Source organism: Amblyraja radiata, chromosome 3 (genome assembly GCF_010909765.2).
Source record: "Amblyraja radiata isolate CabotCenter1 chromosome 3, sAmbRad1.1.pri, whole genome shotgun sequence".
Taxonomy (NCBI): Eukaryota; Metazoa; Chordata; class Chondrichthyes; order Rajiformes; family Rajidae; genus Amblyraja; species Amblyraja radiata.
The window spans coordinates 20,842,827-20,868,706 of record NC_045958.1 but is presented as its reverse complement, the minus strand read 5'-3'; the positions used below and the strand labels follow the sequence as shown (position 1 = coordinate 20,868,706).

The 25,880-nt window shown below is 42.1% G+C and overlaps 1 protein-coding gene and 1 long non-coding RNA gene across 10 annotated transcripts in view; one reads left to right on the top strand and one right to left on the bottom strand.

Annotated features, from left to right (window-relative positions):
* Nucleotides 1–17,553, top strand: part of LOC116970845 — a 28,642-nt gene extending 11,089 nt beyond the window's left edge. The window contains exon 3 of the long non-coding RNA XR_004411335.1: nucleotides 17,511–17,553. This is a non-coding gene — a long non-coding RNA (uncharacterized LOC116970845). The remainder of the gene's footprint in view (nucleotides 1–17,510) is intronic.
* The window catches only part of apc (APC regulator of WNT signaling pathway), a 152,918-nt gene continuing 128,497 nt past the window's right edge, over nucleotides 1,460–25,880 (bottom strand). For all 9 annotated transcript variants that reach the window (XM_033017429.1, XM_033017426.1, XM_033017428.1 and 6 more), the window contains 7 exons: nucleotides 21,334–21,712; nucleotides 20,361–20,456; nucleotides 15,544–15,683; nucleotides 15,048–15,125; nucleotides 11,377–11,493; nucleotides 10,140–10,354; nucleotides 1,460–9,016 (listed from right to left, as the gene is read on the bottom strand). In XM_033017429.1, coding sequence (XP_032873320.1) covers nucleotides 2,380–9,016; nucleotides 10,140–10,354; nucleotides 11,377–11,493; nucleotides 15,048–15,125; nucleotides 15,544–15,683; nucleotides 20,361–20,456; nucleotides 21,334–21,712 — 7,662 coding nt within the window. In that variant the 3' untranslated portion in view covers nucleotides 1,460–2,379. The remainder of the gene's footprint in view (nucleotides 9,017–10,139; nucleotides 10,355–11,376; nucleotides 11,494–15,047; nucleotides 15,126–15,543; nucleotides 15,684–20,360; nucleotides 20,457–21,333; nucleotides 21,713–25,880) is intronic.

The window sequence follows — 25,880 nt, the reverse complement described above, 5'->3', positions numbered from 1 at the left end:
ATTTGCGGAATTCATTGCCACAAATGGCTGTGGAGGCCAAGACATTGGGTATTTTTAAGGCAGAGATTGATAGGTTCTTGGGTAGGAAAGGTTGTCAAAAGGTAAGTGAAAAAGCAGGAGAATGGGATTGAGAAGGAAAAATAGATCAGCCATGATTGAATGGCGGAGCTGACTTGATGGGAAGGCTACAGGCCAAGTACTGGAAAGTGGGCTTAACACATAAGAGCGAGAGAAAGAATGCTGGATCTTTTAAAACTGAAGTGCAGGTTAGATCTGTTGCTGAAATCTGAAACCAAAAGGACAATGCTGGTGATGTCCAGTGGATCAATATTTCAAAGGGAAAAGTTAGGTTAACATTACAAATCGATAACTTTGCAACCAGCTTTCATACAAACAAGTGAATTACCTGAATATGTTGACTTCAATGAAGAATCCCCAAACCTGCCTTGTGCTAAAATGAAGGATGAAGTGCTGTTCCTGCAGCTTACATTTGGAACCGTATAGGACACAGAAAGGTTATAGTGGGAGTAGGGTGGAGTTTTTTTTTTAATTTCTCTGTTCTGATAAATGATTTTGATCAGAAACATTAATTCTGTCTTTTCCTAGATGCTGAATGTTTCCTGCAGTTTACAGAACTTTGGTGGTTTAGGGACAGAGTTTGTGATGGAGATTGAAGATGGCAGCTTTAGTCTTCGAATACTTAGTTGGAGAAAGTTTCTACCATTCAGTATTAAATGCCAAACAGACATTTGGCATTTATTTAGAAACAGTAGAGAGGTCATGGGAGGTGGTGGTGGGCCAAATCTGGGTGTCACCAATACACACCTGGAAACCAAAGGGGCTTTTTGGGATGATGATGATGATTTGGGAACAGGCCCTGGGGGATCTATGGGGAGTGCAGGAAGAAGTCTTATTCACTCTGGCTACAATTGGATAGGTAATGAAACAGAAGAGTGAAAGATAACAGTCTTTGCTTTCTCCTTTTCTGCTCGTTGCTGATGTGCTCAGCAGGACATACATTAAGCAATCGCAGGGCAAGCCACAGCAACACGTCTCCAGCCCCTTCATCCTATGGGTGGGACAATTAAAATTGCAGGTAAGAAAGGGTGGCACAGCAGTATAGCTGCTGCCTTTTAGCACCAGACACCCGGGTTCGATCCTGACAAGGGTGGCATTCTGTACAGAGTTTGTACGTTTTCCCTCTGACTGTGTGGGTTTTCTCTGGCTGCTCCAGTTTCCACCCGCATTCTAAAGACGTGCAGGTAGGTTAATTGGCTTCTGTAAATTGTCCCCAGTGTAGTGTGTTGGATAGAACTAGTGTATGGGTATTCGTTGTCGGCACAGACCCGGTGGGCCGAAGGGCCTGTTTCCACACTGTATCTCTAAACTAAACTTAATTTATTTGTACAATCATTTGCTGGAGTACAGATTATCCACAAGAACTGAAATAATGCAACAATTAATACATACAGTAATAATTTATTTTGAAATGTTCATTTAGTTCCTCTGAAACAATTTGTCTCATTCATAAAAGAGTAGCCATCTGACCTCAAATAACAATATACAACAAGTTACAGCATAGCAATGGCTCTATCTACTTTTCTGGTAAACTCTAGGTCAGGAAAAAAATATTCCAGTCCAAAGCTGCAAGGTTACAGACAATCTCTTTTTGCAGCACACACACAGCAGTGTACCTAAATACACTGTAGCTATCTATGCACATCATGTGATCACAAAATTGGGTCATTGCATCAGACAACATACCATCCGATCTGATCATGCACAAGAGCAGGCTAGGGAAGGCTGTTGTACCAGAAATCACAAGGCTGTGAATTTCACAGCTGCATGATTACCTAGAGGATTAGGATACTTCACAATTACTAACAAGGAATATTAATACTCATTTCATTCACCTTTTTGAATGTAAATTAAATATCTTTTTTTTTTTTAAATCCCTGACTTTTTTTGCTGTTAAAATGTTGAACATGATTGATATATTTTAATGGACTTATTTTCTAGACTATCTCCCAAGTAATTGTAAGTTACATAAGCCAAGCATTACATAAAGGGATCATGGCAGAAACGCTTAATACATAATACAAGTAAAACTGACTGTACAATGTTGTCTTTACTAGCTGTAGGAATCATCTCAAACTTCCCAACCAAATGCACCTGTCAAATTTCCACCAGCAACAGTATAGTTTTCTAACAAATATGGCTTCCTAAACAAAGTCCCTCTGCGAAGAAAAAAAGTAGATATTTACAAGAGCATCTTAGCTGATCAATAATTCTTGTAAAACAAACAGTTAACCTCAAATATCAGATAGTTGTGCCAAAGAATCATACATAATAAACCAATTTTATACAACCACAGTTATTTCAAACGGAAGTTACTAAATAGGAGCCAGAATGACGCTTCGGGCTTTGAGCTCCACTAGAGTCAGTAGCTTCAGGTTTGGAACTCTCCTTTCTTTTGGTGTTTACAGGTGTTGGAATTTGTGATGGCCGTGTAGAACTGTTATCTGTGCTACTTTTTCGAGGGCTGGGGATATAGTTGAAAGGAGTTACTCTTGCTGCAACAGTACCACTTGGTGAATTGTGCTTGCTTGAACTATTTGAACTAAAGGGTGTACGCTCAGTGACAATTGTCGTCTCAGTTTCCGGTGAGGTCGTAGAACTGTTCATAGCTGATTTTGCTTCTGCTGCCTTTTTTTCTGGACTTTCCAAGGGAGTAAATGAATTTAAACATTTTTCCATTCTTAAACCATGAGGCGGAGTTCTCTGTTCTGAAGCTGGTCTGTTCTGTGCATCACCTGAACCTTCTTCATCATTAGGAAATGTATTTTCAGGAAAATCATCAATAACTGGTGGTGTGTTGCCTGTTGGAGATCTTCCAGGGCGGGGGTTGTTTATTGGACAGTCCTCAATTCTCACCCACACATCCTCAGTTTTTGATACAGGAGGAGCCATCTGGTAAACCAAATTTTTGCTTTCTACACTATGTGCAGCTGAAGGAATCTGAACCTGACTATTTATTTGTGGAACTTCATTATCTTTAATTTTCCTCCAAGTTCCCCTCAAAGGAACTGGATTTTCCTTGTCTTGTTTGCTACCATGTACAAAACTCCCATGATATGGTTTTTCATCTTCACTTTTGGCCTTTTCACTTGATTCTGAAGAAGCTGACAGAATTGATGAAGAACTCCCTGTTCTACGCCATGTGCTAACTCGAGGAAGAGATGAGGAATGTTTGCTATGTTCACGCTTCCAAGTACCTGATCTATTCACTGGTAGCCTTGATGGACTTTCAGAATGAGATCGAGCTATGTCATGTTTCCGCATGGGTCGCTCTTCCAGTTGCTCTGCAATGAGATTCTGGTTTGGAGGCACTTTTCTCCAGCTACTCGCTTGGTTTGGTAAGTGACTAGGCATCACATCCAAATGCTGAGATGGACTTAAAACTGGAGTCTGAGTTTGTGATCTACTCGGTGATGTAGGTCGAGAAGGTGGAGACAAAGATTCAAAAGAATTAGATTCTTCTAATTTTCTTCTCAGTGTTGGACTTGGGGCTTCCTTTATAAATGTTGATTGGCGCATTAATGTAGGCCTTTCAGATCGGTCTGATTCACTGCCACTTGATTTTGTTGAAGACATTCTTGACAATTCTACTCTTTTACCTGGTGCAGTACTACTGGCACTCTGGCTTAAGCCTTTTGAACTGGATTCACTTCTTGTTAAAGAAGATGTGCCCTTTCCTAGGCCCGCTTGCTTAGATGCGGCCTGCTGGTTTAACGGTCTACCTGGAGATGTGTAAGACATCTTTCCTGATCCTGAAGGTTTAGCTGAAGCAGTACATGGAGAGGATGTTCTTGGAAGTTGTGATATCTTGCTAGAAGGGCTGATCCCATTCCTTCCTGGAGATATGGAATTTCGACCAGGAGACGGCATGGGTCTTGATAAGGATTGCTGGGAAAGTCTGGAAGGAGTAGAATCTCTGGATCCTGACCGAGAAGATCCTTTGCTGCTTGATGCTCCCTGAGCACTCATTTGCTTGCCTATTGGACTTGACTCTAATTTTATTGGAGTTTTAATGCCTCTTGAATGATTTGAATTCTGCCCAGTGTTTGGACTTTTGGAGGTTATGGTTTTAGGTGGCATTTTCGGAATAGGACTAGTGCTAGGTGAACTGTTCCTTACACCAGGTATGTGAATCATGGTCCTGCCACGCGAGATCATAGGCATGTTTGCCTGTTGGGAATGTTTTGGATGATGGGTAGGAGTCTCCACATTTGAACGGGCCTTCCCAGTAATTAAACTTTTATAGACTCTTTTCCCTCCTCGAATTGCCTTAACATTTTCCTCTTCGTTCTTTTTATTGTCACTAGCAATTTTCTCACCAGGTTTCACTATTTTAGGGCCCTTATTAGATGTAAATGGCTTTTCTTCCTGATCAGGTGTAAGGTGAAAAGGTGATCCTAAGGAAATACCAGATTTAAGTGAGAGGATAGAGTCAGAATCAGAAGAACCCTGTCTTGACAGGCAGGCAGCTGCCTGGTGCAAGCTACTGACTATAGAATTAGCACCCTCTTGAATGGCTTTCCAGTCAAAGCTTTCAGAATCTGGGGAGAAAGCTTGCTCTGAAATAGGGCTTTGCACTTGGTCCCTTAAATTCATAGGCTCATTCATCTCTTCTACTGATGCTGCAGAAGTATCACTTCCTGTATTTTCCCAGTTACTCTTGCCATCTGCAAGCATATTTTTCTTTTTTGGCATAGCTGAACTGATGCACTCTTGTAGAAGGTCATCTTCAGAATCTATGCTAAGGGAGCTAAGGGAGCTATTTCTAGAGAAGCACACTGGTGTGTCTTCAACATGAAATGACTTAGGAGCATAGCCAGATGCTGGAGGTCTGTTCACTGCAACTTGGCTATTGGTGTGTTCTCCCTGTTCACTATGCTGTGCTGCTTTTTTATTATTATTCTCTTGGTCAATATCACTAAGAGAACTTAATGATGAATTACGAGAAAAGCAGACAGGAGTATCTTCAATGGCAAAATTTTGCATTTTCTCGTCAGTAACTGTTTCTCGGCCATTATTATCTTTCTGTATTTGGGAAAAAGCAGCGTGCCTCTGTGGAGCAGAATTTGACTGCCCTCTCCCGGACACAGATTTTTGACCTGGTTGAACTCTATCAGACGGTTGCTGACTAATGGGAATTTGTTTGTTGTTACAATTTTTTGCATCATTGGAGACGCTTTCCTTTCTGCCCTTGTCTTTTTTTAATTCTGCTTTCTCTTTTGTGAGATCAGTATCATCATCGTCAAAGTCAAGTGAACTGAGAGAATCATTTCGGGAAAAACAATATGGAGTTCCTTCAATTGGAGTATAATGATGTGGAGAGTCAAATACAAAACCTCCACGAACACGGTTATCGTTACCAGGTGGCTTATCTTGAAAATCCCCCGCAATATTTTTTGTGGCTTGCTTTTGGCTACCTTTCTCCATGTCCTTCCTGTGTTCTGTGCAATTACCTTCAGCATTGAAGCTACTTTGAAGATCAGATAGGGATGAACGTTGTAATGAACGATTCTTGTACTCATTGTTCTGAGACAACGGCTTCATTGGAGATGTTGGGTTTTTTTCTACCTCTTGTTGATTTGCATTATTTGAAGAAGTTGACACATGTTGAACTTGATTCATCAATTTTTTAACTCTGTATGGTTTATGGCTCTTTCCTTTTGGCATAGCAGAGTTTATACATTCAGCTAAAATATCACCTTCCTCCATTTTGTCATCTTGCCCAGGCTGAGCACCAGTGAGACCTTTTGATGTTTCGGCATCATTCATATTTCTGCCTTCAGTTGGTATGGTATCTCTCTTTTCCATCACAGTAGATTCAGATGCTGGCTGATTAGCTTCTGAATTTACCAGTTCATTTGGCGGTGACTCAATGGTGAGGTCACTTAGAGATGTCGCTGTTGAGAAGTTTATCGGAGTCCCCTCAACACAGTAGACTCGTGGCATATCTTCTCTAAATATGTCATGGTTAAAACTTACATGTTTTTGAGAATTAACTCTATTTTGATTAGAAAGCAATTTGTACACAGGCAGTTGACTTGGTTTCCTTGCGACAGGAGGTGGCATCCTTGATGTAGTACCAGCAGCAGTTTTTTTAGCTTTACTTGAAGATTTAGTTGGCATGGCTGAATTTATACATTCTTCTAAGATATCAATATCATCATCATCATCTTCGTCATCAAGTATATCTTTCTCAGCTTCTGCAACTTTCTCTGCTTTACATTTATTTTTCTCAGTTCCATCATCTTCCTTCACAGACTCATCATTCTTGTGATCATCTTCATAAACAGGAGGCATTACTGTGAGCTCAAGATCCTTCTGAATAAATGGCTCATCAAGGCTCAGAGCGCTTAAACTTGATGCACATGAGAATCCATCAGGAGTATTTTCCGTGGCAAAATGCATCAGGCAATCGCCATCCTGAGGAATCTGGACTCTTTGGACCGCTTCATTCACAGCCGCTTGGCATTGGCCAATTTCTCTACTTTTAACATTAGTTTGATCCTTGATTTTGTGTGTTTCTCTTTTTAATTGAGCTGGCTGGGGTGGGGGAGTCTTACTCCTACTAGGTGGCATCGTCTGCCCTGGACTGTCTGGAAGATCACTCGGGCTTATAACTCCACTGACCATTTCACTGCAAGGTTCACTTTGAATGGAACTGGCAATTGACTGACTTTCAAAGCTTCCCAATGAACTGACTGAACTGCATCTACTAAATACCAAAGGAGTTTCCTGCACATAATGTTCTGGTGGACTTTTTGGAGTCTGAGCTCCACTTTTGGATGGTGATTTTGCACCTGAAGAGAACTCAACAGCTTTTTGACGACCAGTATCCGGCTGAGCTACGTTAGTGGCCTGCAGTCTATTCTGCTTCATTCGGGTATGATGTGAAGTAGACGATGCCTCACCTATTGTGGTGTCGACAGATAATTGTCCATGATTTTCCTTGAGGTCAATGATCTGCAAAGTGGTGCCATCATCTGCTACATGCTTAGCCTGGCCACGACCTTCCATTTCATCCTCTGATGACAAAGATGAAAGTGAACTACACCTTGAAAAACAAATAGGAGTATCCTCCACACAATAAGTCTGCATGGTTTCTTGGTTAATTGAAGGGGTCTTACATGTGGCTGATTTCTGAATGGCAGGAGCAGTAGTTGTTCTTGTTTGTGCCGGGCTGGGGTGAAGTCGTCTTTGTTGACCTGTAGCGTTGATTTTGGAGCTTGGTGTGCTTCCACAATTTGATGCACGATCTTTTGTTGTGTTTTGAACTGAAGGACTTTTTGAATAAATAAAAGACTGACTCTGCGAAGAGGCAGGTACTTCTGTAGCATACTTCAAACTATAATCTATTGGCTGTTCAACATGGTGTTCTTCCTCTGTAAACTTCATACTGTAATTTGTGGGCCTGTCCTCTTCTTCCTCAGGCTGTTCTTCTTCAGAGTAACGCTCACTGTAGTTAGTCGGTTTCTCATCTTCATAATCATCCACTGGGCAAAGAGATGGATTGATTTTCTGGTTCATTCTGTGTTCAGAATCTACTCTAATTTGGTCAGAATTGTTATGTGCCCTGCTAGTATAAGAGCAATCTGATTGACCGAATCGAGGTTGGAATTTCATGTGTGTTTCCTCTCCGCTGCAAGTATTTTCACAAAATATAGAATATCCAGAGGGTTGAGTTCTAGATTGCTTATGTTCATTTCTTTTCATCTCTTCTTCCACAATATGTTTCTGTCGTGCCCACTGTTCATTTTGAGATGGGCTTTGCCGGCCAGAATTTAACTGTTCATCCGAATATTTGAGGCTGTAGTTAATTGGTGTGTCCAATTCTGCATCATTGTCTTCTAAATGATTAGCATTGTGAATTTTATTGGCAAGATCAGCGGGATATTTTTCATAGTTGCAGAATTTGCTTTCATCGTCCTCAGAGTAGGATTCTATCGATGGTTTCATCTGCCCTCTTTTACCATAGCCATCACTACTGCTAACACTATTCAGACTATCATTTGAAGACCTCCTGTACTCTGTTTTCCCATAAGGCATGGAGGCGGTTCTATTGGAGGTTTCAGATTTACTATAGTTACAAATGTTGGAATGAGGATGAGATGATGATCCTCGCTTCATACCAGCCCTGTCATCTGGCACACAGTGCAAATCCGATGGTGAATTCCTGTCGTCCGATGACAAATGTATACTTGATACCTCTTCCATGACTTTGGCTATTTGAGCAGTGCTGGCAGGCGCCTGCCTCCCCATTCTTTTTGAAGGATCTGGCACATTTTCAGAAGGAGGAAAGGAAGCAGTATCTGGTCCTCTTCGATCTCTCTCCATATTTCTCTCCTTTTCCGGTCTGGAACTATCAATTGTGCCCCTGCCATCTCTTGATGAATTATGTAGCTTGGAAGAAGTCACGTAGGGTGACAGCACAGTCATGTTTCCAGTGTTGAAACTCTCTGACCTGCATACTCCATCATCATTATGCCTTCCGGAATCTAGAACATACTCACTGTATCTGCCCTGTTTGTGTCTTTGTCTGTTCCGATGAGATGTTTTGGGACTCAAGGTATCAATATTATCAAAAGTTTCTGATAATTGTTGAGCATCTAATTCTGCTTCCAAAGCCTTTTGTTTACGAACATGCAGAGATGGCAGGCTTGATCCAGGAGACATAATGTTGGCATCTTTATATTTGGCAGGTCTATTGGCCATCAGGTTCCTCAAAGCTGCAGCACTTCCCATTGCAATCATTTTATGCTTAGAATGAATCAGATTTTTCAGCATGCTAACTGCTCCCATGTCCCACAAAGACTCCTGGTCCTTGGCATTTCGAGCAGACAGATTCCAAAGGGTCCCACATGCATTGCTAACTATTGTCAGGCTGTGGGATTTTAAGTGCTGCAGTAATGTCTGTAAGCAATTGTTTTCTCTGAGGATTTGCCTGTGTAGAAAATAACAGTATTTAGGAAACATCTCCAAACCAAAAACAAACACAGCCCTACACTAATTGTAATAAATAGAATAGATAATGGATTTAACCATCACATATTATTAAATTATAGCAAACAGAGAGCTAGCAGGGGTACCGTTGTTGTGGGGGTTGTGATTTGGGGTGAGAATGAATGGATGACGAGGGTGAGTGGGAAGGAAAGAGACGGCAAAGTTGGGAGGGAGGGAGGTGGTCAGTGAGGGCAGGAGGGAAGGAGAGAGGTGGGAGATTCTACTGCAGTTGTACAGTGTCTTGGTGAGACCACACCTGGGGTATTGCGTACAGTTTTGGTCTCCTAATCTGAGGAAAGACATTCTTGCCATAGAGGGAGTACAGAGAAGGTTCACCAGACTGATTTCTGGGATGTCAGGACTTTCATATGAAGAAAGACTGGATAGACTCGGCTTGTACTCGCTAGAATTTAGAAGATTGAGGGGAGATCTTATAGAAACGTACAAAATTCTTAAGGGGTTGGACAGGCTAGATGCAGGAAGATTGTTCCCGATGTTGGGGAAGTCCTGAACAAGGGGTCACAGTTTAAGGATAAGGGGGAAGTCTTTTAGGACCGAGATGAGAAAAACATTTTTCACACAGAGTGGTGAATCTCTAGGATTCTCTGCCACAGAAGGTAGTTGAGACCAGTTCATTGGCTACATTTAAGAGGGAGTTAGATGTGGCCCTTGTGGCCAAGAGGATCAGGGGGTATGGAGAGAAGGCAGGTATGGGATACCGAGTTGGATGATCAGCCATGATCATATTGAAGGCGGTGCAGGCTCGAAGGGCCGAATGGCCTACTCCTGCACCTATTTTCTATGTTTCTATGTAAGGGCAGGAAGGAGAGAGAGGCGAAGGGGGTGATGAAGGAGGGGGAAAGGGCATGAGAGGAGAACAGCAAGGGCAGCAGGGATTGTAAGGACGGCGTGGGTAGGAGGGAAGAAGAAGGGAGAGAACTGGAATTCAACAATGAAGTCATGCAAGACATGAAGGGAGGAGAGGAAGCTAGTGAAACATGAGCATTTGGAATCGAGGCTGTTGGGGCATTACTCAATTTTTACAAATCTAAGATTACACACACCTGTGATCTTCATTTGTTGCAATCAAACTGGAAACATTCCGTAGAATGCCTCCTCCACTTTCAATAATGGCAAGTGTATTGGTTTGGCTTCTGTAAGTTAAAGTGCTGACTAAAAAGGCAAGCGCTCCACACACAGTACAGATGTCAGCCTTATTCTCAGTGCAGTGTGCTGATAAATTCCACAGGGCACTAAGAACACTCTTCAGAGTTGATTCCTTTAAAATGAGAGAAAGATGAATATATATCTTCAATTTGTTTTCATTTATACTTAAGGACATTTTAAAATGTTTTACCGTACATGTATGTCAGATATTACATAATGCATCTTTCAGATACACAGAGGCTGTGGGCCGAGGAGCTTTTTCGTTCAGGTTCGTGACCCAACTCACGGAACTACCTACATTTTTAACATATTGTGTAAAAATATTATATAAATTATACCTGAAACTCGTCAAGACCAAAGCCTGCACATTTTTAAGAAATATGAGAAAAACCTTAAATTTTCTGAGTAGTAATTGCCCAATCAATGCACGTTTGACATTGAGGTCGACGCAAATTGACCAATCCCCGCGCTTTGTTTTATGGTCACTAGGCAGCGAGGACTCTGGGATCATGGCTGCCTCCTCATTACATCAAAGCAATTACAAGGTTTCCAAGGAATAAAGGTAATGCTCACCTTGCTGTTCATTTTGTTTCTCAATTGATTTATCTTTATAAAGTTATAATGTGAACTGTGAAGTAAAAATGATAAATAACATATGTACAGCTAGGGTTAGGGTTAGGGTCAGTCAGTCGGTCGGTCAATCAATCAATCAGTTGGGTTTGTCGGTGGGCCGATGGATGCTGTGGAGGATCGGTCGGGCTGTCGTGCCACCAGTGGGTGGTGAGTGTCGGGCAGGGCCTCCGCCAGTGGGTGGTGAGTGTCAGGCCGGGCCTCCGCCGGGTTGGTGAGCATCTGGCCGGGCCTCCGGTGAGCGCGACAAGGGATCAGTCGTGCTGTCAGGCTGCCAGTGTTGCAGCAAGTGAGCGGGCGGTCTGATGAAGCCAGCGCTATGGGGATGCTGAAGGCGGTAGACAATGTTTCAAGTTGGGACCCTATTTAGACCCTGAAGAAGGGTCCCGATGCAAATCGTTGCCTGTCCACAGGAGCCACGGATGGTCCACTGGCCCACTCAGTTCCTCTAGCTGTCGGTTTCTGATCTTAAAATTAATTTAGTGAAAATAATGCTTTTCCTACCTTTTTCACTTCCAGTGCACATTCCATCAAAGCACTCACACTGCCAACTTCACGCAAGATCTTTTTACTGTTCACATCTGCTCGCCATGATAAATTTCGTAATACGCTTGCAATTACCTGCGTCAGAAACATTACATTTGACAATCAATGTATTGATAACAGAGAATACTGTAATGATTTATTGGATTTATTTAGATTTACTTATTTTATTCCACATTCATTCCAAATTTAAGACCAAATTGATCCCTATGATTAGATTGCACACTGGCAGTCATAATCACCCATGACAATACTTTTTAAAACGAGATGACCTAACAAAAACATTGTTAGAAATAAATTAGTACAGCAAAAACCTTAATACTTGTCAAAAAATTGGCACATTTGAGGAAAAAGCATTAGATCTGAACATAAACAGTGATTAGCTCACAAATAGTGTAAAGTTTGATTAAAGTCATAGTCATACAGGGAGGAAACAGGTCCCTTCTGCCCAACTTGCCCACACCGGCCAACCATGCCCCATCTACACTAATCCCACCATCTGACATTTGGCCCATATCCCATTCTTATCCCATTCTTAAATGTTTTTTAAATGTTATGATAACACCAGCCACAACTACTTCCTCCAGTAGATCTCTCCACATATCTACCACCCCTTGTGTAAATAATTGTCCCTCAGGTTCCTGTTACATCTTTCCCCACACATCTTAAGCCCACGGTGTCTGGTTTTGATTCCCCTATCTATATTACTAAATCTCTGATCTTGACCGCTTTTGGCCGACTGTGCTGCGATTTCCGAGAGAACGCCGCCACCTACGGCCGTCATTTTTGGCCACCTCGCTCAGAGCCCCCCTCCGTCGTATGAGTGCATAGGATTTTTTCCGTTGATGAAAAATTAGAGAGATATTAATGTTTTTACAAAATTTCCCATTCTCTCTGCTGCCCCCGCTAGCGGCAGGGGGAGGGACTATAAAACCAGGAAGTGTCGTGCCTCACTCAGTCACTGCCTGACCAGGAAGCGAGAAGGTCACGGCTCTCTGAGCTGCGAATAACACTGAACGCACGTCTACTCCACGGTGAGTTTCCTCGATGCGGCTGTAAAGTGGCTGCAGCCCTTTTTAACAAGTTTGTGTTCACAAAATGAATTTTGGTTGTCGGGTGTCTGCGACCCAATTATTTGCCTTGCCTTTTTTTAAACAAGTTTGTGTTCACAAAATGAATTTTGGTTGTCGGGTGTCTGCAGCCCAATTGTTTGCCTTGCCTTTTTTTAAACAATTTTCTGTTCACAAAATGAATTTTGGTTGACGGGTGTCTGCAGCCCAATTGTTTGCCTCGCATTTTTTTAAACAAGTTTGTGTTCACAAAATGAATTTTGGTTGTCGGGTGTCTGCGGCCCAATTGTTTGCCTCGCATTTTTTTTTAACAAGTTTGTGTTCACAAAATGAATTTTGCTTGTCGGGTGTCTGCGGCCCAATTATTTGCCTCGCCTTTTTTAACAAGTTCGTGTTCACAAAATGAATTTTGCTTGTCGGGTGTCTGCGGCCCAATTATTTGCCTCGCCTTTTTTAACAAGTTCGTGTTCACAAAATGAATTTTGGTTGTCGGGTGTCTGCAGCCCAATTGTTTGCCTCGCCTTTTTGACAGGTTTGTGTTCACAAGATGAATTTTGGTTGTCGGGTGTCTGCAGCCCAATTGTTTGCCTTCGCTTGGCTTTTAAAATCGTTGTAACAGTTGGATGCCTGCCCAAGCATCCATACGGCCCACAATGTCTATACTAGCCCTCTGGAAACCAGTACCTTCAGCCCACAACACCCATACTAGCGCAACAGACAGCCCCCCCCCCACTGGCGAGCAGTATTGGAATTGGTGGAGGTGGAATATTGCGTTGGTGACCAGCCCTCCCGTGTGATGCTGGGACACAACGGGTTTTAGATAAAAGACTGCGTTTACACAATCTATTGCTCTCACTTCAACTGCGATGAAGTGCTTTGAGAGGCTGGTCCTGGCCCACATTAAATCCTCACTCCCACCCACCCTGGATCAGCATCAGTTTGCATATAGAGCTAATAGGTCAACAGAGGACGCCATCAACATAGCTCTACATTCTGCACTGTCTCAGCTAGAGCGCCCTGATTCATATGTGAGGATGTTGTTGGTAGATTTTAGTTCTGCATTTAATACCATCATCCCTAGCAGAATGGTGGACAAACTGTCTGACCTGGGTGTTAATGCCAACACATGCAGATGGATCAAGGACTTTTTAACAGATCGTCCACAGACTGTCAGGATGGGGTCCAATCACTCCCCAGTCCTGACGCTCAGCACAGGACGCCACAAGGTTGTGTGCTGAGTCCCATCTTATACACAATATACACATATGAGTGCACACCAATACACAGCACAAACCAGATCATCAAGTTTGCGGATGACACGACTGTGGTGGGGCTGATAAATAACAACGACGAGTCTGCCTACAGAGATGAAGTCCAAAAACTGACTGTCTGGTGCACTAAAAATAACCTGGTACTCAACCCAACCAAAACAAAAGAACTGGTTGTTGACTTCAGGAGGAGGAGAGAGGAACCTGCTCCTCTCTACATCAAAGGAGACATGGTGGAGAGAGTCACTGACTTTAAGTTCCTGGGAATATATAGTACATCTCCCAGGACCTCAAATGGCAAATGAACACCGTCACTCTCGTGAAGAAGTCACAGCAGTGGCTGTATTTCCTGAGGTCTCTGAGGAGAGCAAACGTTTCACAGCCGCTGCTGCTGTCCTTCTACCGGTGTGCCGTGGAGAGTATCCTCTCCTATGGCATCCTGGTGTGGTTTGCTAGCTACACTGTGGCTGAAAGGGGAGCTGCAGAGTTATAAAAACTGCACAGAGCATCACAAACGCTCAACTACCCTCCCTGGATGACATATACAGGGCCCGATGTTTGCGCCAGGCCGCAAACATCAAGCAGGACACATCACACCCTGCCAACCACATTTTCACTCTGCTACCCTCTGGGAGGCGATACAGGTCTCTGAAGGCTCGCACCGGGAGACTAAAAAATAGTTTCTACCCATGTGCGATAAAATAACTTAATTCTAACAGAGAACACTAGGGAAGCACAATATAATTCAGGGTGCAAGATAATGCGCAATATTCTTTTTAAATATTTTTAATACCTATTTATTATTTTCTTTACTGATTTGTGTATATGTGAGTCAATGGCTGTTGTGTTTGTTCTTTTTAAACCGAAGGAGATGCAATGGAATTTTGTTGCACAGTATTGTGCAATGACAATAAACGTATTCTATTCCTCTCATGATCTTACACACCTCTATAGGATCATCCCTCATCCTTCTGCGCTCCAAATGATGATTGAAAAACCATTTCCACCAGAAAGTACGAGCTTTAATGGTTCTCTAATATATTCTCCCGTTGCAAATTATAAATGAAACTTCAACAAGATAACTCAATCCTTACACAAATCATTCTTTCCAGTATATTCTCACTGTGGCTAAACAATAACTACACATATATAATCTTTTTAGGTTCCCAATATATTCAGAGAAATGTACTACTTCAAAAGCTTTTGCTGATCCAGTGATCCTCAGAGATTAAGAATTACAAATACATATAAAACTGACATTTTTCCTGAACTCAAGTTTAAAACCCATCCCTACCTGTTGTAGATCTTCACTTTCTGACTTTAGTTGAGCCACCATAGCTCTCATACAACCTTTCATTGAACAGAGTGTGGCCTGTAAAAAGGAAACAGTATTTTAGAAGCAGTGATGCAACATGAAAAATTGAAGTTGATTGTTAAGATTACTCAAACAAGATATATAAATTTGCCTAAAGTTCGGAACTGAAAGGAAGGTGAATATTGGGCACTGTTTTGTAGTACAAGACTGTGCTAGCCAAATAAGTTTGAAATAAATATGACCTAAAACTGAAAGTAACTATTCAAGTAGATTTGTTCAGAATTGACCACTCAATTCACAATTATTTCAGACCACATTCTTTTGAACTAAAACTAAATTTTGTAAGTGCAGTATTACTGAAACAACCTTTTCCTTCTCCCCCATAAAAAAAATAAAATCACATTTTTGAATTTTTCCCATAATTCATGGTTATCGTTAGGATGGAATAGATAAACCTCATAGACAAATTGCCCACCTTATTTGCAACATCACCAAAGGTTAAATTTGTAAGTGCCATCCCAGCATATCGTCGCAACGTGACACTGTAGTGATCATCAGTAAGTCCATACATTTCACAATCTACTTGCAACAATTCAGCTATTGCCTGCAAACCACCTGCATGGGATAACAACGGTTACACGTAATCATAACACCTTTTTCAAAAATACAAGCCAAAAGCAATTTAAACTTAATTCTTATTTCAACCAATACCTCAAATGTTAGTCTATAAATTTAAATTCTCAATTCCACTCTTAAGGCTACCATCGTATCATATTTAATTCAAAGTGTTTATCATTGTTAGACAAGAGTGAAATGCTGGATGACTGAAGGGTGGCTAATGTATTAAAGAATGGCGGAAAGGAAAAGCCTGGGAATTATAGACCAATGAGCCTAACATCTGAGGTAGGTTGGTTACTGGAGAGGATTCTGAGGGATAAGATGTATATGCATTTGGATAGATAGGGTCTGATTTGGGATAGACAAAGTGTTAAAGAAGGAACTGCAGATGCTGGAAAATCAAAGGTGCACAAAAATGCTGGAGAAACTCAGCGGGTGCAGCAGCATCTATGGAGCGAAGGAAATAGGCAACGTTTCGGGCCGAAACCCTTCTTCAGTCAGAATTGGCTTCATGGAAGAAAGCAGAATGTGGTGATGGAAGGTTGTTTTTCAGAATGGAAGCCTGTGACTAGTGGTGTATCTCAGACATCAGTGCTGGACCCATTCTTTTTGGTTTACATTCGCGATTTAGATGAAAATTTAGAAGGCATGGTTAGGTGGTATCGTGGTTTGTATGTGTAGGAAGGTGAAAGAATTAATATAGTTAAATTTAATAGAATTCACAAAATGGAGTCATTCTTCTTGTTAATTAAGATGCAGTTGTTCTTCTTGTTAATTAAGATGGAACGAATGGTCTGTGAAGGACAATAGAGTGACTCCGTGCCAAGTCTGTATAATGTTGCTGACAGAAATTAAGATGGAAGCTTGCAGTATAATATGTGCTTGTCCAAGGCCATGAAAATGGACTATGAGCCAATGACACTACAAAGATAATCAATAACTTGTTATTGGAGGACCTTGATTTAGACCCAGCTTTTCTTGTATTCTGAAAGGCTGCAGAATCTTTCTACAGGGGGTCTAAGAGTAAACCTAGCAATTATAGACCTGTTAGTTTGACGTCAGTGGTGGGCAAATTAATGGAAAGGATACTTAGAGATAATATATATAAACATCTGGATAAACAGGGTCTGATTAGGAACAGTCAACATGGATTTGTGCCTGGAAGGTCATGTTTGACTAATCTTCTTAAATTTTTTGAAGAGGTTACTCGGGAAATTGATGAGGGTAAAGCAGTGGATGTTGTATATATGGACTTCAGTAAGGCCTTTGACAAGGTTCCTCACGGAAGGTTGGTTAAGAAGGTTCAATTGTTGGGTATTAATGGTGGAGTAGCAAGATGGATTCAACAGTGGCTGAATGGGAGATGCCAGAGAGTAATGGTGGATGGTTGTTTGTCAGGTTGGAGGCCAGTGACTAGTGGGGTGCCACAGGGATCTGTGTTGGGTCCACTGTTGTTTGTCATGTACATCAATGATCTGGATGATGGTGTGGTAAATTGGATTAGTAAGTACAGATGATACTAAGATAGGTGGGGTTGTGGATAATGAAGTAGATTTTCAAAGTCTACAGAGAGATTTATGCCAGTTGGAAGAGTGGGCTGAAAGATGGCAGATGGAGTTTAATGCTGATAAGTGTGAGGTGCTACATCTTGGCAGGACAAATCAAAATAGGACGTACATGGTAAATGGTAGGGAATTGAAGAATGCAGGTGAACAGAGGGATCTGGGAATAACTGTGCACAGTTCCCTGAAAGTGGAATCTCATGTAGATAGGGTGGTAAAGAAAGCTTTTGATGTGCAGGCCTTTATAAATCAGAGCATTGAGTATAGAAGTTGGGATGTAATGTTAAAATTGTACAAGGCATTGGTGAGGCCAATTCTGGAGTATGGTGTACAATTTTGGTCGCCTAATTATAGGAAGGATGTCAACAAAATAGAGAGAGTACAGAGGAGATTTACTAGAATGTTGCCTGGGTTTCAGCAACTAAGTTACAGAGAAAGGTTGAACAAGTTAGGGCTTTATTCTTTGGAGCGCAGAAGGTTAAGGGGGGACTTGATAGAGGTCTTTAAAATGATGAGAGGGATAGACAGAGTTGACGTGGATAAGCTTTTCCCACTGAGAGTAGGGAAGATTCAAACAAGGGGACATGACTTGAGAATTAAGAGAATTAAGGGACAGAAGTTTAGGGGTAACATGAGGGGGAACTTCTTTACTCAGAGAGTGGTGGCTGTGTGGAATGAGCTTCCAGTGAAGGTGGTGGAGGCAGGTTTGTTTTTATCATTTAAAAATAAATTGGATAGTTATATGGACGGGAAAGGAATGGAGGGTTATGGTCTGAGCGCAGGTATATGGGACTAGGGGAGAATACGTGTTCGGCACGGACTAGAAGGGTCGAGATGGCCTGTTTCCGTGCTGTAATTGTTATATGGTTATTATATGGTTTCAGTCATGCCATATACAGACTTGGTGGAGTGTTTTACTGATAACTGCACTAATTTTCCTTTGTTCGGAGTGTGGAACATGGGCAGCGCTGTGTAAAGTTGAGTTCACTTTGCACTAGGCACCCGCCACTCCAGTCTGACGATATTGATTAAAGATTGGCTTGGTTTACCTTCAACCATTTGTGTTGTTGTCTGTTTTAAGAAGCGAACTTTAACAAAGGAACTGCAAATGCTGGTTTAAATCGAAGATATAGACACAACAAGCTGGAGTAACTCAGCAGGACAGGCAGCATCTCTGGAGAATAGGAATGGGTGACGTATGGGGTCGAGACCCTTCTTCAGTGGTGAAGGATGTTGGCAAATAATACAGCAGGATCTTAATCAGCTGGGCATGTGGGCTGAGTAATGGCTAATGGGTTTTAATGCAGACAAATGAGAGTTGTTGTATTCTGGGAAGATGAACCAGAGCAGGACTTTCACAGTGAGTGTTGTAGAGCAGAGGATTTTAAGAAATCAGGTACATAGTTCCCCAAAACTGGCGATAAAGGTGGCTTTTAGTACATTGGCCTTCTTCAGTCAGGGTACCGAGTATAAAGGTTGGGATGTTTAAATTAACATTTAACAGACATTTGGAGAGATTTGTGGATAGTAAAGGGTTATAGGGATAGGGGCCAAACGTGAACAAATGGGATTAGCTAGGTGGAGGCACCCTGGGCTAAAGGGCCTGTTCCTGTGCTGTATAACCAAGTAAATTAAAGGACGACAAGATGAAAGAAGCTTATTTGTGCCGTCCAGTCTGTACTGACTCTGTAAGTACAATTATAACTCAAATAGCCCTGCTGCAGAGATTCTGTTTTACTCTGCCTGATCCCAAGGGCAAGGCCATGGTAATGTATGCGCTTCATCCTCGGTCTCCCCTCACTGCAGAGGAACGGAGTTGGAGACTGGGTTACTATTTGGATAGGGGCGCCAAACAGCAAATTACATGACAGCATATTCCGCTATTGGGTACACATCAGGCAGAAGACCAAGGAAAGATGGTGTTAGGGACAAGGGTGTGGGTTGGACAAGGATTGGCATGACCGTGGTTGGAATGAAAGTATCAGTGGGAAGTCAGTGGAATGTGGACAGTGTTGGGAGTGGGCAGGGATTGGTTAATCAGTAACTTTGCATAATCAATATTTTCAACAATTTGCAGGAAACAAGTGTTGAATACAGGCTGGTATTAGTATGCCTATCAAATGGTATCTGCGAGCAACTATTTTGGCCTGGATTCTTCTACCTCCCCATGCGCAATAATGTGCAATTATGGTACAAAGGTATAAGATGTGCCTACATTAACGTGTAGTGCAAGCAACACTCATGTACTGGCTTTGGTTCATTTATAGGTTTCTGTATTACGTACCTTGTTTGGATTGCATACCTCAGGAAAATTCTACAATCTGATTAAAATCACTCACCTTATATTACAGCAGACGCAGCCATATATTTTAATTTAAATATCACGTTCCTGTTAGTGGGTGGTTTTATTGGTTGTACACACATCAATACGAACAGGAGTCATCATACTTAAATGCATGCATATGCTGAAGAACCAGGAATCGAGATTCTAATGTGTACAGATGACTAAATCTTGAGTGGTCACTGGCCCTGATGTGCATTTAGTTACAAATTGGTCTCGAATTACACATCTGAAAGCTTACTTATATTAGCTCTAGGCAAAGAAAATCATTCAATTTAGATGTTTTTCCTCAGCCTATATCCAGTGCAATTTTCTGAAAAGGCCAATACTTTAGGCAAGCTTCAAAAATGATATCAGATTTTAAAAGAAAATCTGACAATTGACATCAAAATGGAACATCACTGTTTAGAAGATACAACACACTGCAAAACAAGTTGATCTATGATTTTAACTGTAGATTATCATCCTAATACTTAGTTATCACCATGACAATTTCTTCGTGAACAGCAGATTGCATTTGCAGGTGCCACAGGTCACTATCACAGGTGCAGGACTATTCAGTCAGCCATTTTCCCCCCTGACCGTTCAGCCAGAAATAGTCCAAAATGAAATTGGAAATCAAGGCTATGGTGCACCAGTTTTTAATCCAAGACTGGGGATACCTCAAGGACCCCAGCCAAGGACCATTAACACATTATTGTTCTGATCCAAACTATTTTCAAACACATCAGCATGGAATACACATTCGTCAAAGTAGAAAATAAGACTTACCAAGTTCATTCATTGCATGCCTGTGTTCCTCATCAAAGGAAAGTTTCATCAGTACACACACAGCAGGGCAGATCTGGTGTTCCACCGGAGATGGCACTAAGGAAATAGAATGCATTTGAATTGATTTTATGTTTGCAATTCCAATTTCTGTATGTTCGGTTTTCATTATGCCAGTATGATAGTAGCGTAATGAACATTAGAAACATACTTGAAATCAGTAGTCAATTAAAATCAACTTTACCACACACTGATATACTACTTTTCCTTTTACTGAATAAGATTAATGCATTTAAAGCAAACCATTTGATTGATGCAATCTTCAAATTTCAATTTGTGTTTCTAAAAATCCAGGCATTGCTTTTGCGTTGTGTGTTTGCCTATTGGTGAACACAGATGTGCAAAAACCAGCCTTGCATTTCTATCATTTTTACTGCCATTGACAGTAAATCAACTGTTTATCCAACTTCAAAGAAGCTGAATTTTGTAATTAATTTAACTACTTATGAAGATTTAATGGTTATAAAACATGCTATACCAATATTGTCACTTTAAGTGTTGTAACATTATATCCCTCAACAATGTGTTTCATAAATCAAATGAAAATTCAGAAAATGCTTATCTAAATAGTAACTATACTGTGTACAAAATGAACGATAGCTATTATTGAGTAAACACATCTAAATCAAGCATCACAAAACATCTTGCGACTATAATTAAACCAAACGCATTAATACCAGCAGTCCAGATGCAATGCACATTCAAGGAGGGAAAGGATGACACATTACAATAACACTGGAAAAAACTCCAAGCCAGAAATACTTAACTGAAACAAAATTACTTCTCATATTTAACTATAAAAAAAGTCTATATAACAGCTGATTTAAAAAAAAGTGTTTTTTTATTAAAGGTTTTCTTTTTATAGAAAATATAATGAAGCTTTTTCACATGTAATATTACACAGAAAATGTCATACTTGGATTTTTATCCTGATCAACGCCTTGCTCATGTGCCTCCTGCCATTCCCAACACGTCTCACAGTATGCACGGATCTGTTCCAGCAGGTGAAGAACACGGGTCTCCCGTCTTCCTCTCTTGTCATCTGGCTGCGAATGGATGATATTGTGTAGTGCAGCACTAGCCCGTGCACGGGCCTCCTTACTGCCACGGGAATTACCGAGCAGCACAGAGTCTTTATCATTGCCGTGCAAAAGCTGTATGAGTAGCGGAAGACATCCAGACTGACGCATAGCTATACAGCTGTCCTGAGAACTAGACATTGCTAGCAAAGTTCGAGACATATCATCCTTGTCATGTGTGCCAAGCATCGACAGCAGCGAATATACCATTTCCACCTACAGCCCAAGTGAACCAGAAAGGTTAATTCTATTCACATTACAGTAAAAAAATATTTATATAAAGCCAAATTACAGAAATATAACAATACATTAAAATATATATTTCCTCCTATTTCAAAATCTCTAATCATTTCTTTTTGTCCTACTTCCAGATAACTAAGCAGAATCATTTTTATTTGCACCCTATCCTTTTCAGTTTTAATCTATTACAAATATCAAAAGGTCCAAATCTGCAGATTGGAATCAGAAGTGAATTCTTGCCTCTAGCTATATTGGATTCATTTATTAAATAATATAAACTACAAAAGCTTTGTTAACTTGACTTTGGATGGAATCACAAATGGATCACAGATTTTATGGATCTGCATTTGACCAGTAAAATGCCTGTCATAACATCTAACAGGCCTAATATTTAATTTACTCGTGTATAAAAGAAATGGAATCATTTGACCCAACTGATCCACGTTAACATAGATACAACAGTTACATTTCCTTCCAAGCTACTTAATTTAAACCATGCTGTGTATCCTCTTTGCCCCTGCAATGCCCCTGCCGGTTAGTGGGCACCATCTGCACTGATGCACTGATGCTATCTTTCAGCACTCAGCCTGTGTCAAGGTGATTCAAGTGCTAATCTATACACTTGTTAAATGCTGTCACCAACTCTGCTTCCGCCACTCTCTTTGGCAGCATATTTCAGCACTCACTCTCTTAGAGTGAAGGAAGTCCTCCTCAGATCCCCTCTAAATCTCTTACTCCTTCCCCCAAATTAAGGTCTTGTTTTATTCATCCGATAAAGGGAAAACATTCAGAAGACAATCTACTGTGTTAATACACTTTAATTTCATATAGCAATCATGTTGCTGCTTAATCTCCTCAGATTTCCATCTTATAGTGAGTTTGCTATCCATCTCATTACCTATTTCGTGACTCCACATGTTCCGTACTTGAAGACAAGTCTCACATACAACAGCACCTTCATTCTACCTCCCCTGATTCTTGACTTTATGCTAAAGAGAATATTTTATCTATGTCTAAACAGTTTATTGTTTAATCATCAAAACATAGGCTGTATTAATTGAGAGGCACGTTTTCAACAGCAATCAAGTTTCTCAACAGTGTAGCGAGTCCAAACTTCGTGATCAAATGGTTACTTTATTAGCAAGATAAGTTTAACATACATGTGCATTTGGGACTCTCTAACATAAGAGTCATTGCTGCTGCTGCTGAGCGAGGGTGTTGACTAACGATCTCTAGGTAAGATCTGTTGATGTTACAGGACACTCCCCTTAACCCATGACATCACGTGACAGTCCTCGTAATTACTGACGAGGGTTCGACAGTAAGTGGGCTGACCACCAGGTGACGCCACAACAGCTTTAATTTGGAAGCCATCATGATAGATCCCTTCATTTTTAAACTGCTCATGTAATATACATACAAGTAGAAAATTTGTTGATTTCCCATATTTTGCTGAATGACTAATACACTTTTTCCCTCTTCTTCTTCTTGCGTATGTGCACAGCCTAAAGTTGTAAGACAACTTGTTCTGTTTAATCTTCTGACTTTTTCCTTCTTTTACCTGCACTCCTTAGTCTGACATATGACTCAAGAGAAATATCCAACAGTGTCAGTTCAATGACTTTGTGCCAGGTAGATGTGGAAAAAGAACATTGAACATAGAACAGTACACCACAGAAACAGACCCTCAGCCCATGGTCTGTACTGAACATGATGGCAAATTAAACTAATCCCTTCTGCATTAACATGATCAATATCACTCCATTCCATATGCATGTGCCTATCTAAAGGCTTCTTAAATACCATTATCGTATCTGCCAGCATGTTCCAAGCACCTGCATATAACAAACTGTGCCCCGCACATTTACTTTAAACATTCCCCCTCTCACTTTAAAGCTGCACGCTCCGGCATTTGATATTCCAACTGTTAAAAACATTCTGACAGTCTATCCTAACTGCCTCATAATTAATAAAACAGTTACCAGGAAATCTGAGAGGTCCTAACATCCACAAGTTCCCACATATCAATGTCTCATTGCACTGCCTCTATTTATCAGCAATAATTTCAATATAGTACAAATAGATTCACTGGAGCTCTAGTATTACAGATGAATTAGCTAGATTAATTTTTTTTATTGAGCAGGTATTTAATGCAAATTAAAATCAAATAGTTAATTGTTGATTTTTTTCCTTATTTTGTACAGCATTTTATTTCCAGAAACAATATATGTTTAGAAATATTATTTTCACTTCAGTGCGACGAGCTATGCCTGGAAAATATTAGAGTGTAGCGCCACCCGGTTGTAAGGCCACTCATTGGGTGAACCCTCAGCCCTAGGACTGGGTCACATGACGAGGTTTGGCGTGAAGGAGTCGTCACGTGGCTTAGGGGTGTGCCCCGTTATACATTTATATTGTTATATATATACTAGACCAAAGGGGACCTATTGGGTCCCATCCCCTCAACGCGCGGTTGCTGGGGGGGAAGGGGGCGGCCTTTGGCCGCCCCCTCCCCCCCGCATACACTAACCACCCCCCACACACACTAACCCCCCCTGATATATTAATATTATTCCTTTGCTCCTTTTACCCCATCCCCCGCCCTATCCACTCACGCATAACCCCCAACTGCGCAGGAGCGGCTAGAGGGGGAGAGGGGGGTGGAGAGGGAGGAGGGGGGGTAGGGAGGGAGAGGGAGGGGGGTAAAGATTGAGGGGGGGGTGCGGTGTCACAGGGGAGGGCTCAACCCGAGGTTGCCGTCGATCGGACCCAGCAAAACCTTGTCGCTCTTATCCACGCGCGCCGCCGGCTGCGGACAAGTACGGGGGCCTCAAAGTTCTGCTTCTGCATACCTTCAGGCTTAGCCACCGGGATCGAGCAGCACGGCTCCTGCACATGGACGGGCTCGGCGATCGTAAGTCGTCAGTGCTCATGAGTGAAATGCTCACTTTGATGGACGGTCATCAGCCCTGTCTCCTGTTCAAACGCGCCTTTCTGGAGCAGATGCCGGATGACATCCGCCTGCTCATCGCGGGTGAGAATTTTGACGACCCCCTGCAGCTAACGGAGCGTGCGGACGAGCTGTGGCAGTCCAAGCAGCAGTGTGGCGGTTCGTTCGGTCGGGTGTCGCCAGTGCCTTGGAAGGCCCAGCGACCAGGCCGGGAGTTCAGCTGTGCTGCCGGTCCCGCGAGAAGCTGGGAAAGGGAAGTGGTGTTACTACCATCAATGCTGGGGTTCCGCGGCCCGTCAATGCCATCCGCCCTGCTTGTTTCCGGGAAATGCCGGGGCCGGCCGCCAGTAATTGCTGCGGCAGTCGGCCAGATACACCACCTCTGCGCTTGGGATCGACATTCGGGACGACGGTTCCTCGTCGATACGGGGGCGGAGGTTAGCGTTTTGCCCCCATCGGGGATCGATACTCATTCCGGAAAGAGGGGATCCTCATTAACCGCAGCAAATGGCAGCTGCATACGGACGTATGGGGTCCGCACTGTCCCGCTGATCTTTGGCTCCTGCCATTTTACCTGGCAGTTCACAGTTGCCGACGTCTCCCAGCCGTTGTTGGGCGCCAATTTCCTCCGGGTTCAATCTCTGTTGGTGGATGTGAGGGGGCAGCGCCTCGTTCATGCTGCGACGTTTGAGTTGTACTCCTTACGCCTCGCCACATCCACTACACCACCCCGTGACCCGGTTTCTTCCGTGGACAATGTTTATACTCAGATATTGGCGGATTTTCCAGACATTCTGACCCCCCCAATTTCATACGGCCAGCCCAAAACACAGTGCAGTGCATCACATCCTCACCTCAGGACCGCCTCTCCACGCACGTGCGCGCAGGCTTCCTCCCAACACGACAGATGGCACAATAGGCTAAGTGTTCGGCTGGCAACCGGAAGGTAGCTGGTTCGAATCCCGCTTGGAGTGCATACTGTCGTTGTGTCCTTGGGCAAGACACTTCACCCACCTTTGCCTGTGTGTGTCCTTGGGCAAGACACTTCACCCACCTTTGCCTGTCTGTATGGAAGTAATTGTGTGAAGCACTTTGGGGTCAATGCAAGTTGACTAAAAATGTGCTATATAAATAAAGACATTATTATTAACAAGCTCCGGATTGCTAAGGTGGAGTTCCGCCAGATGGAATTGT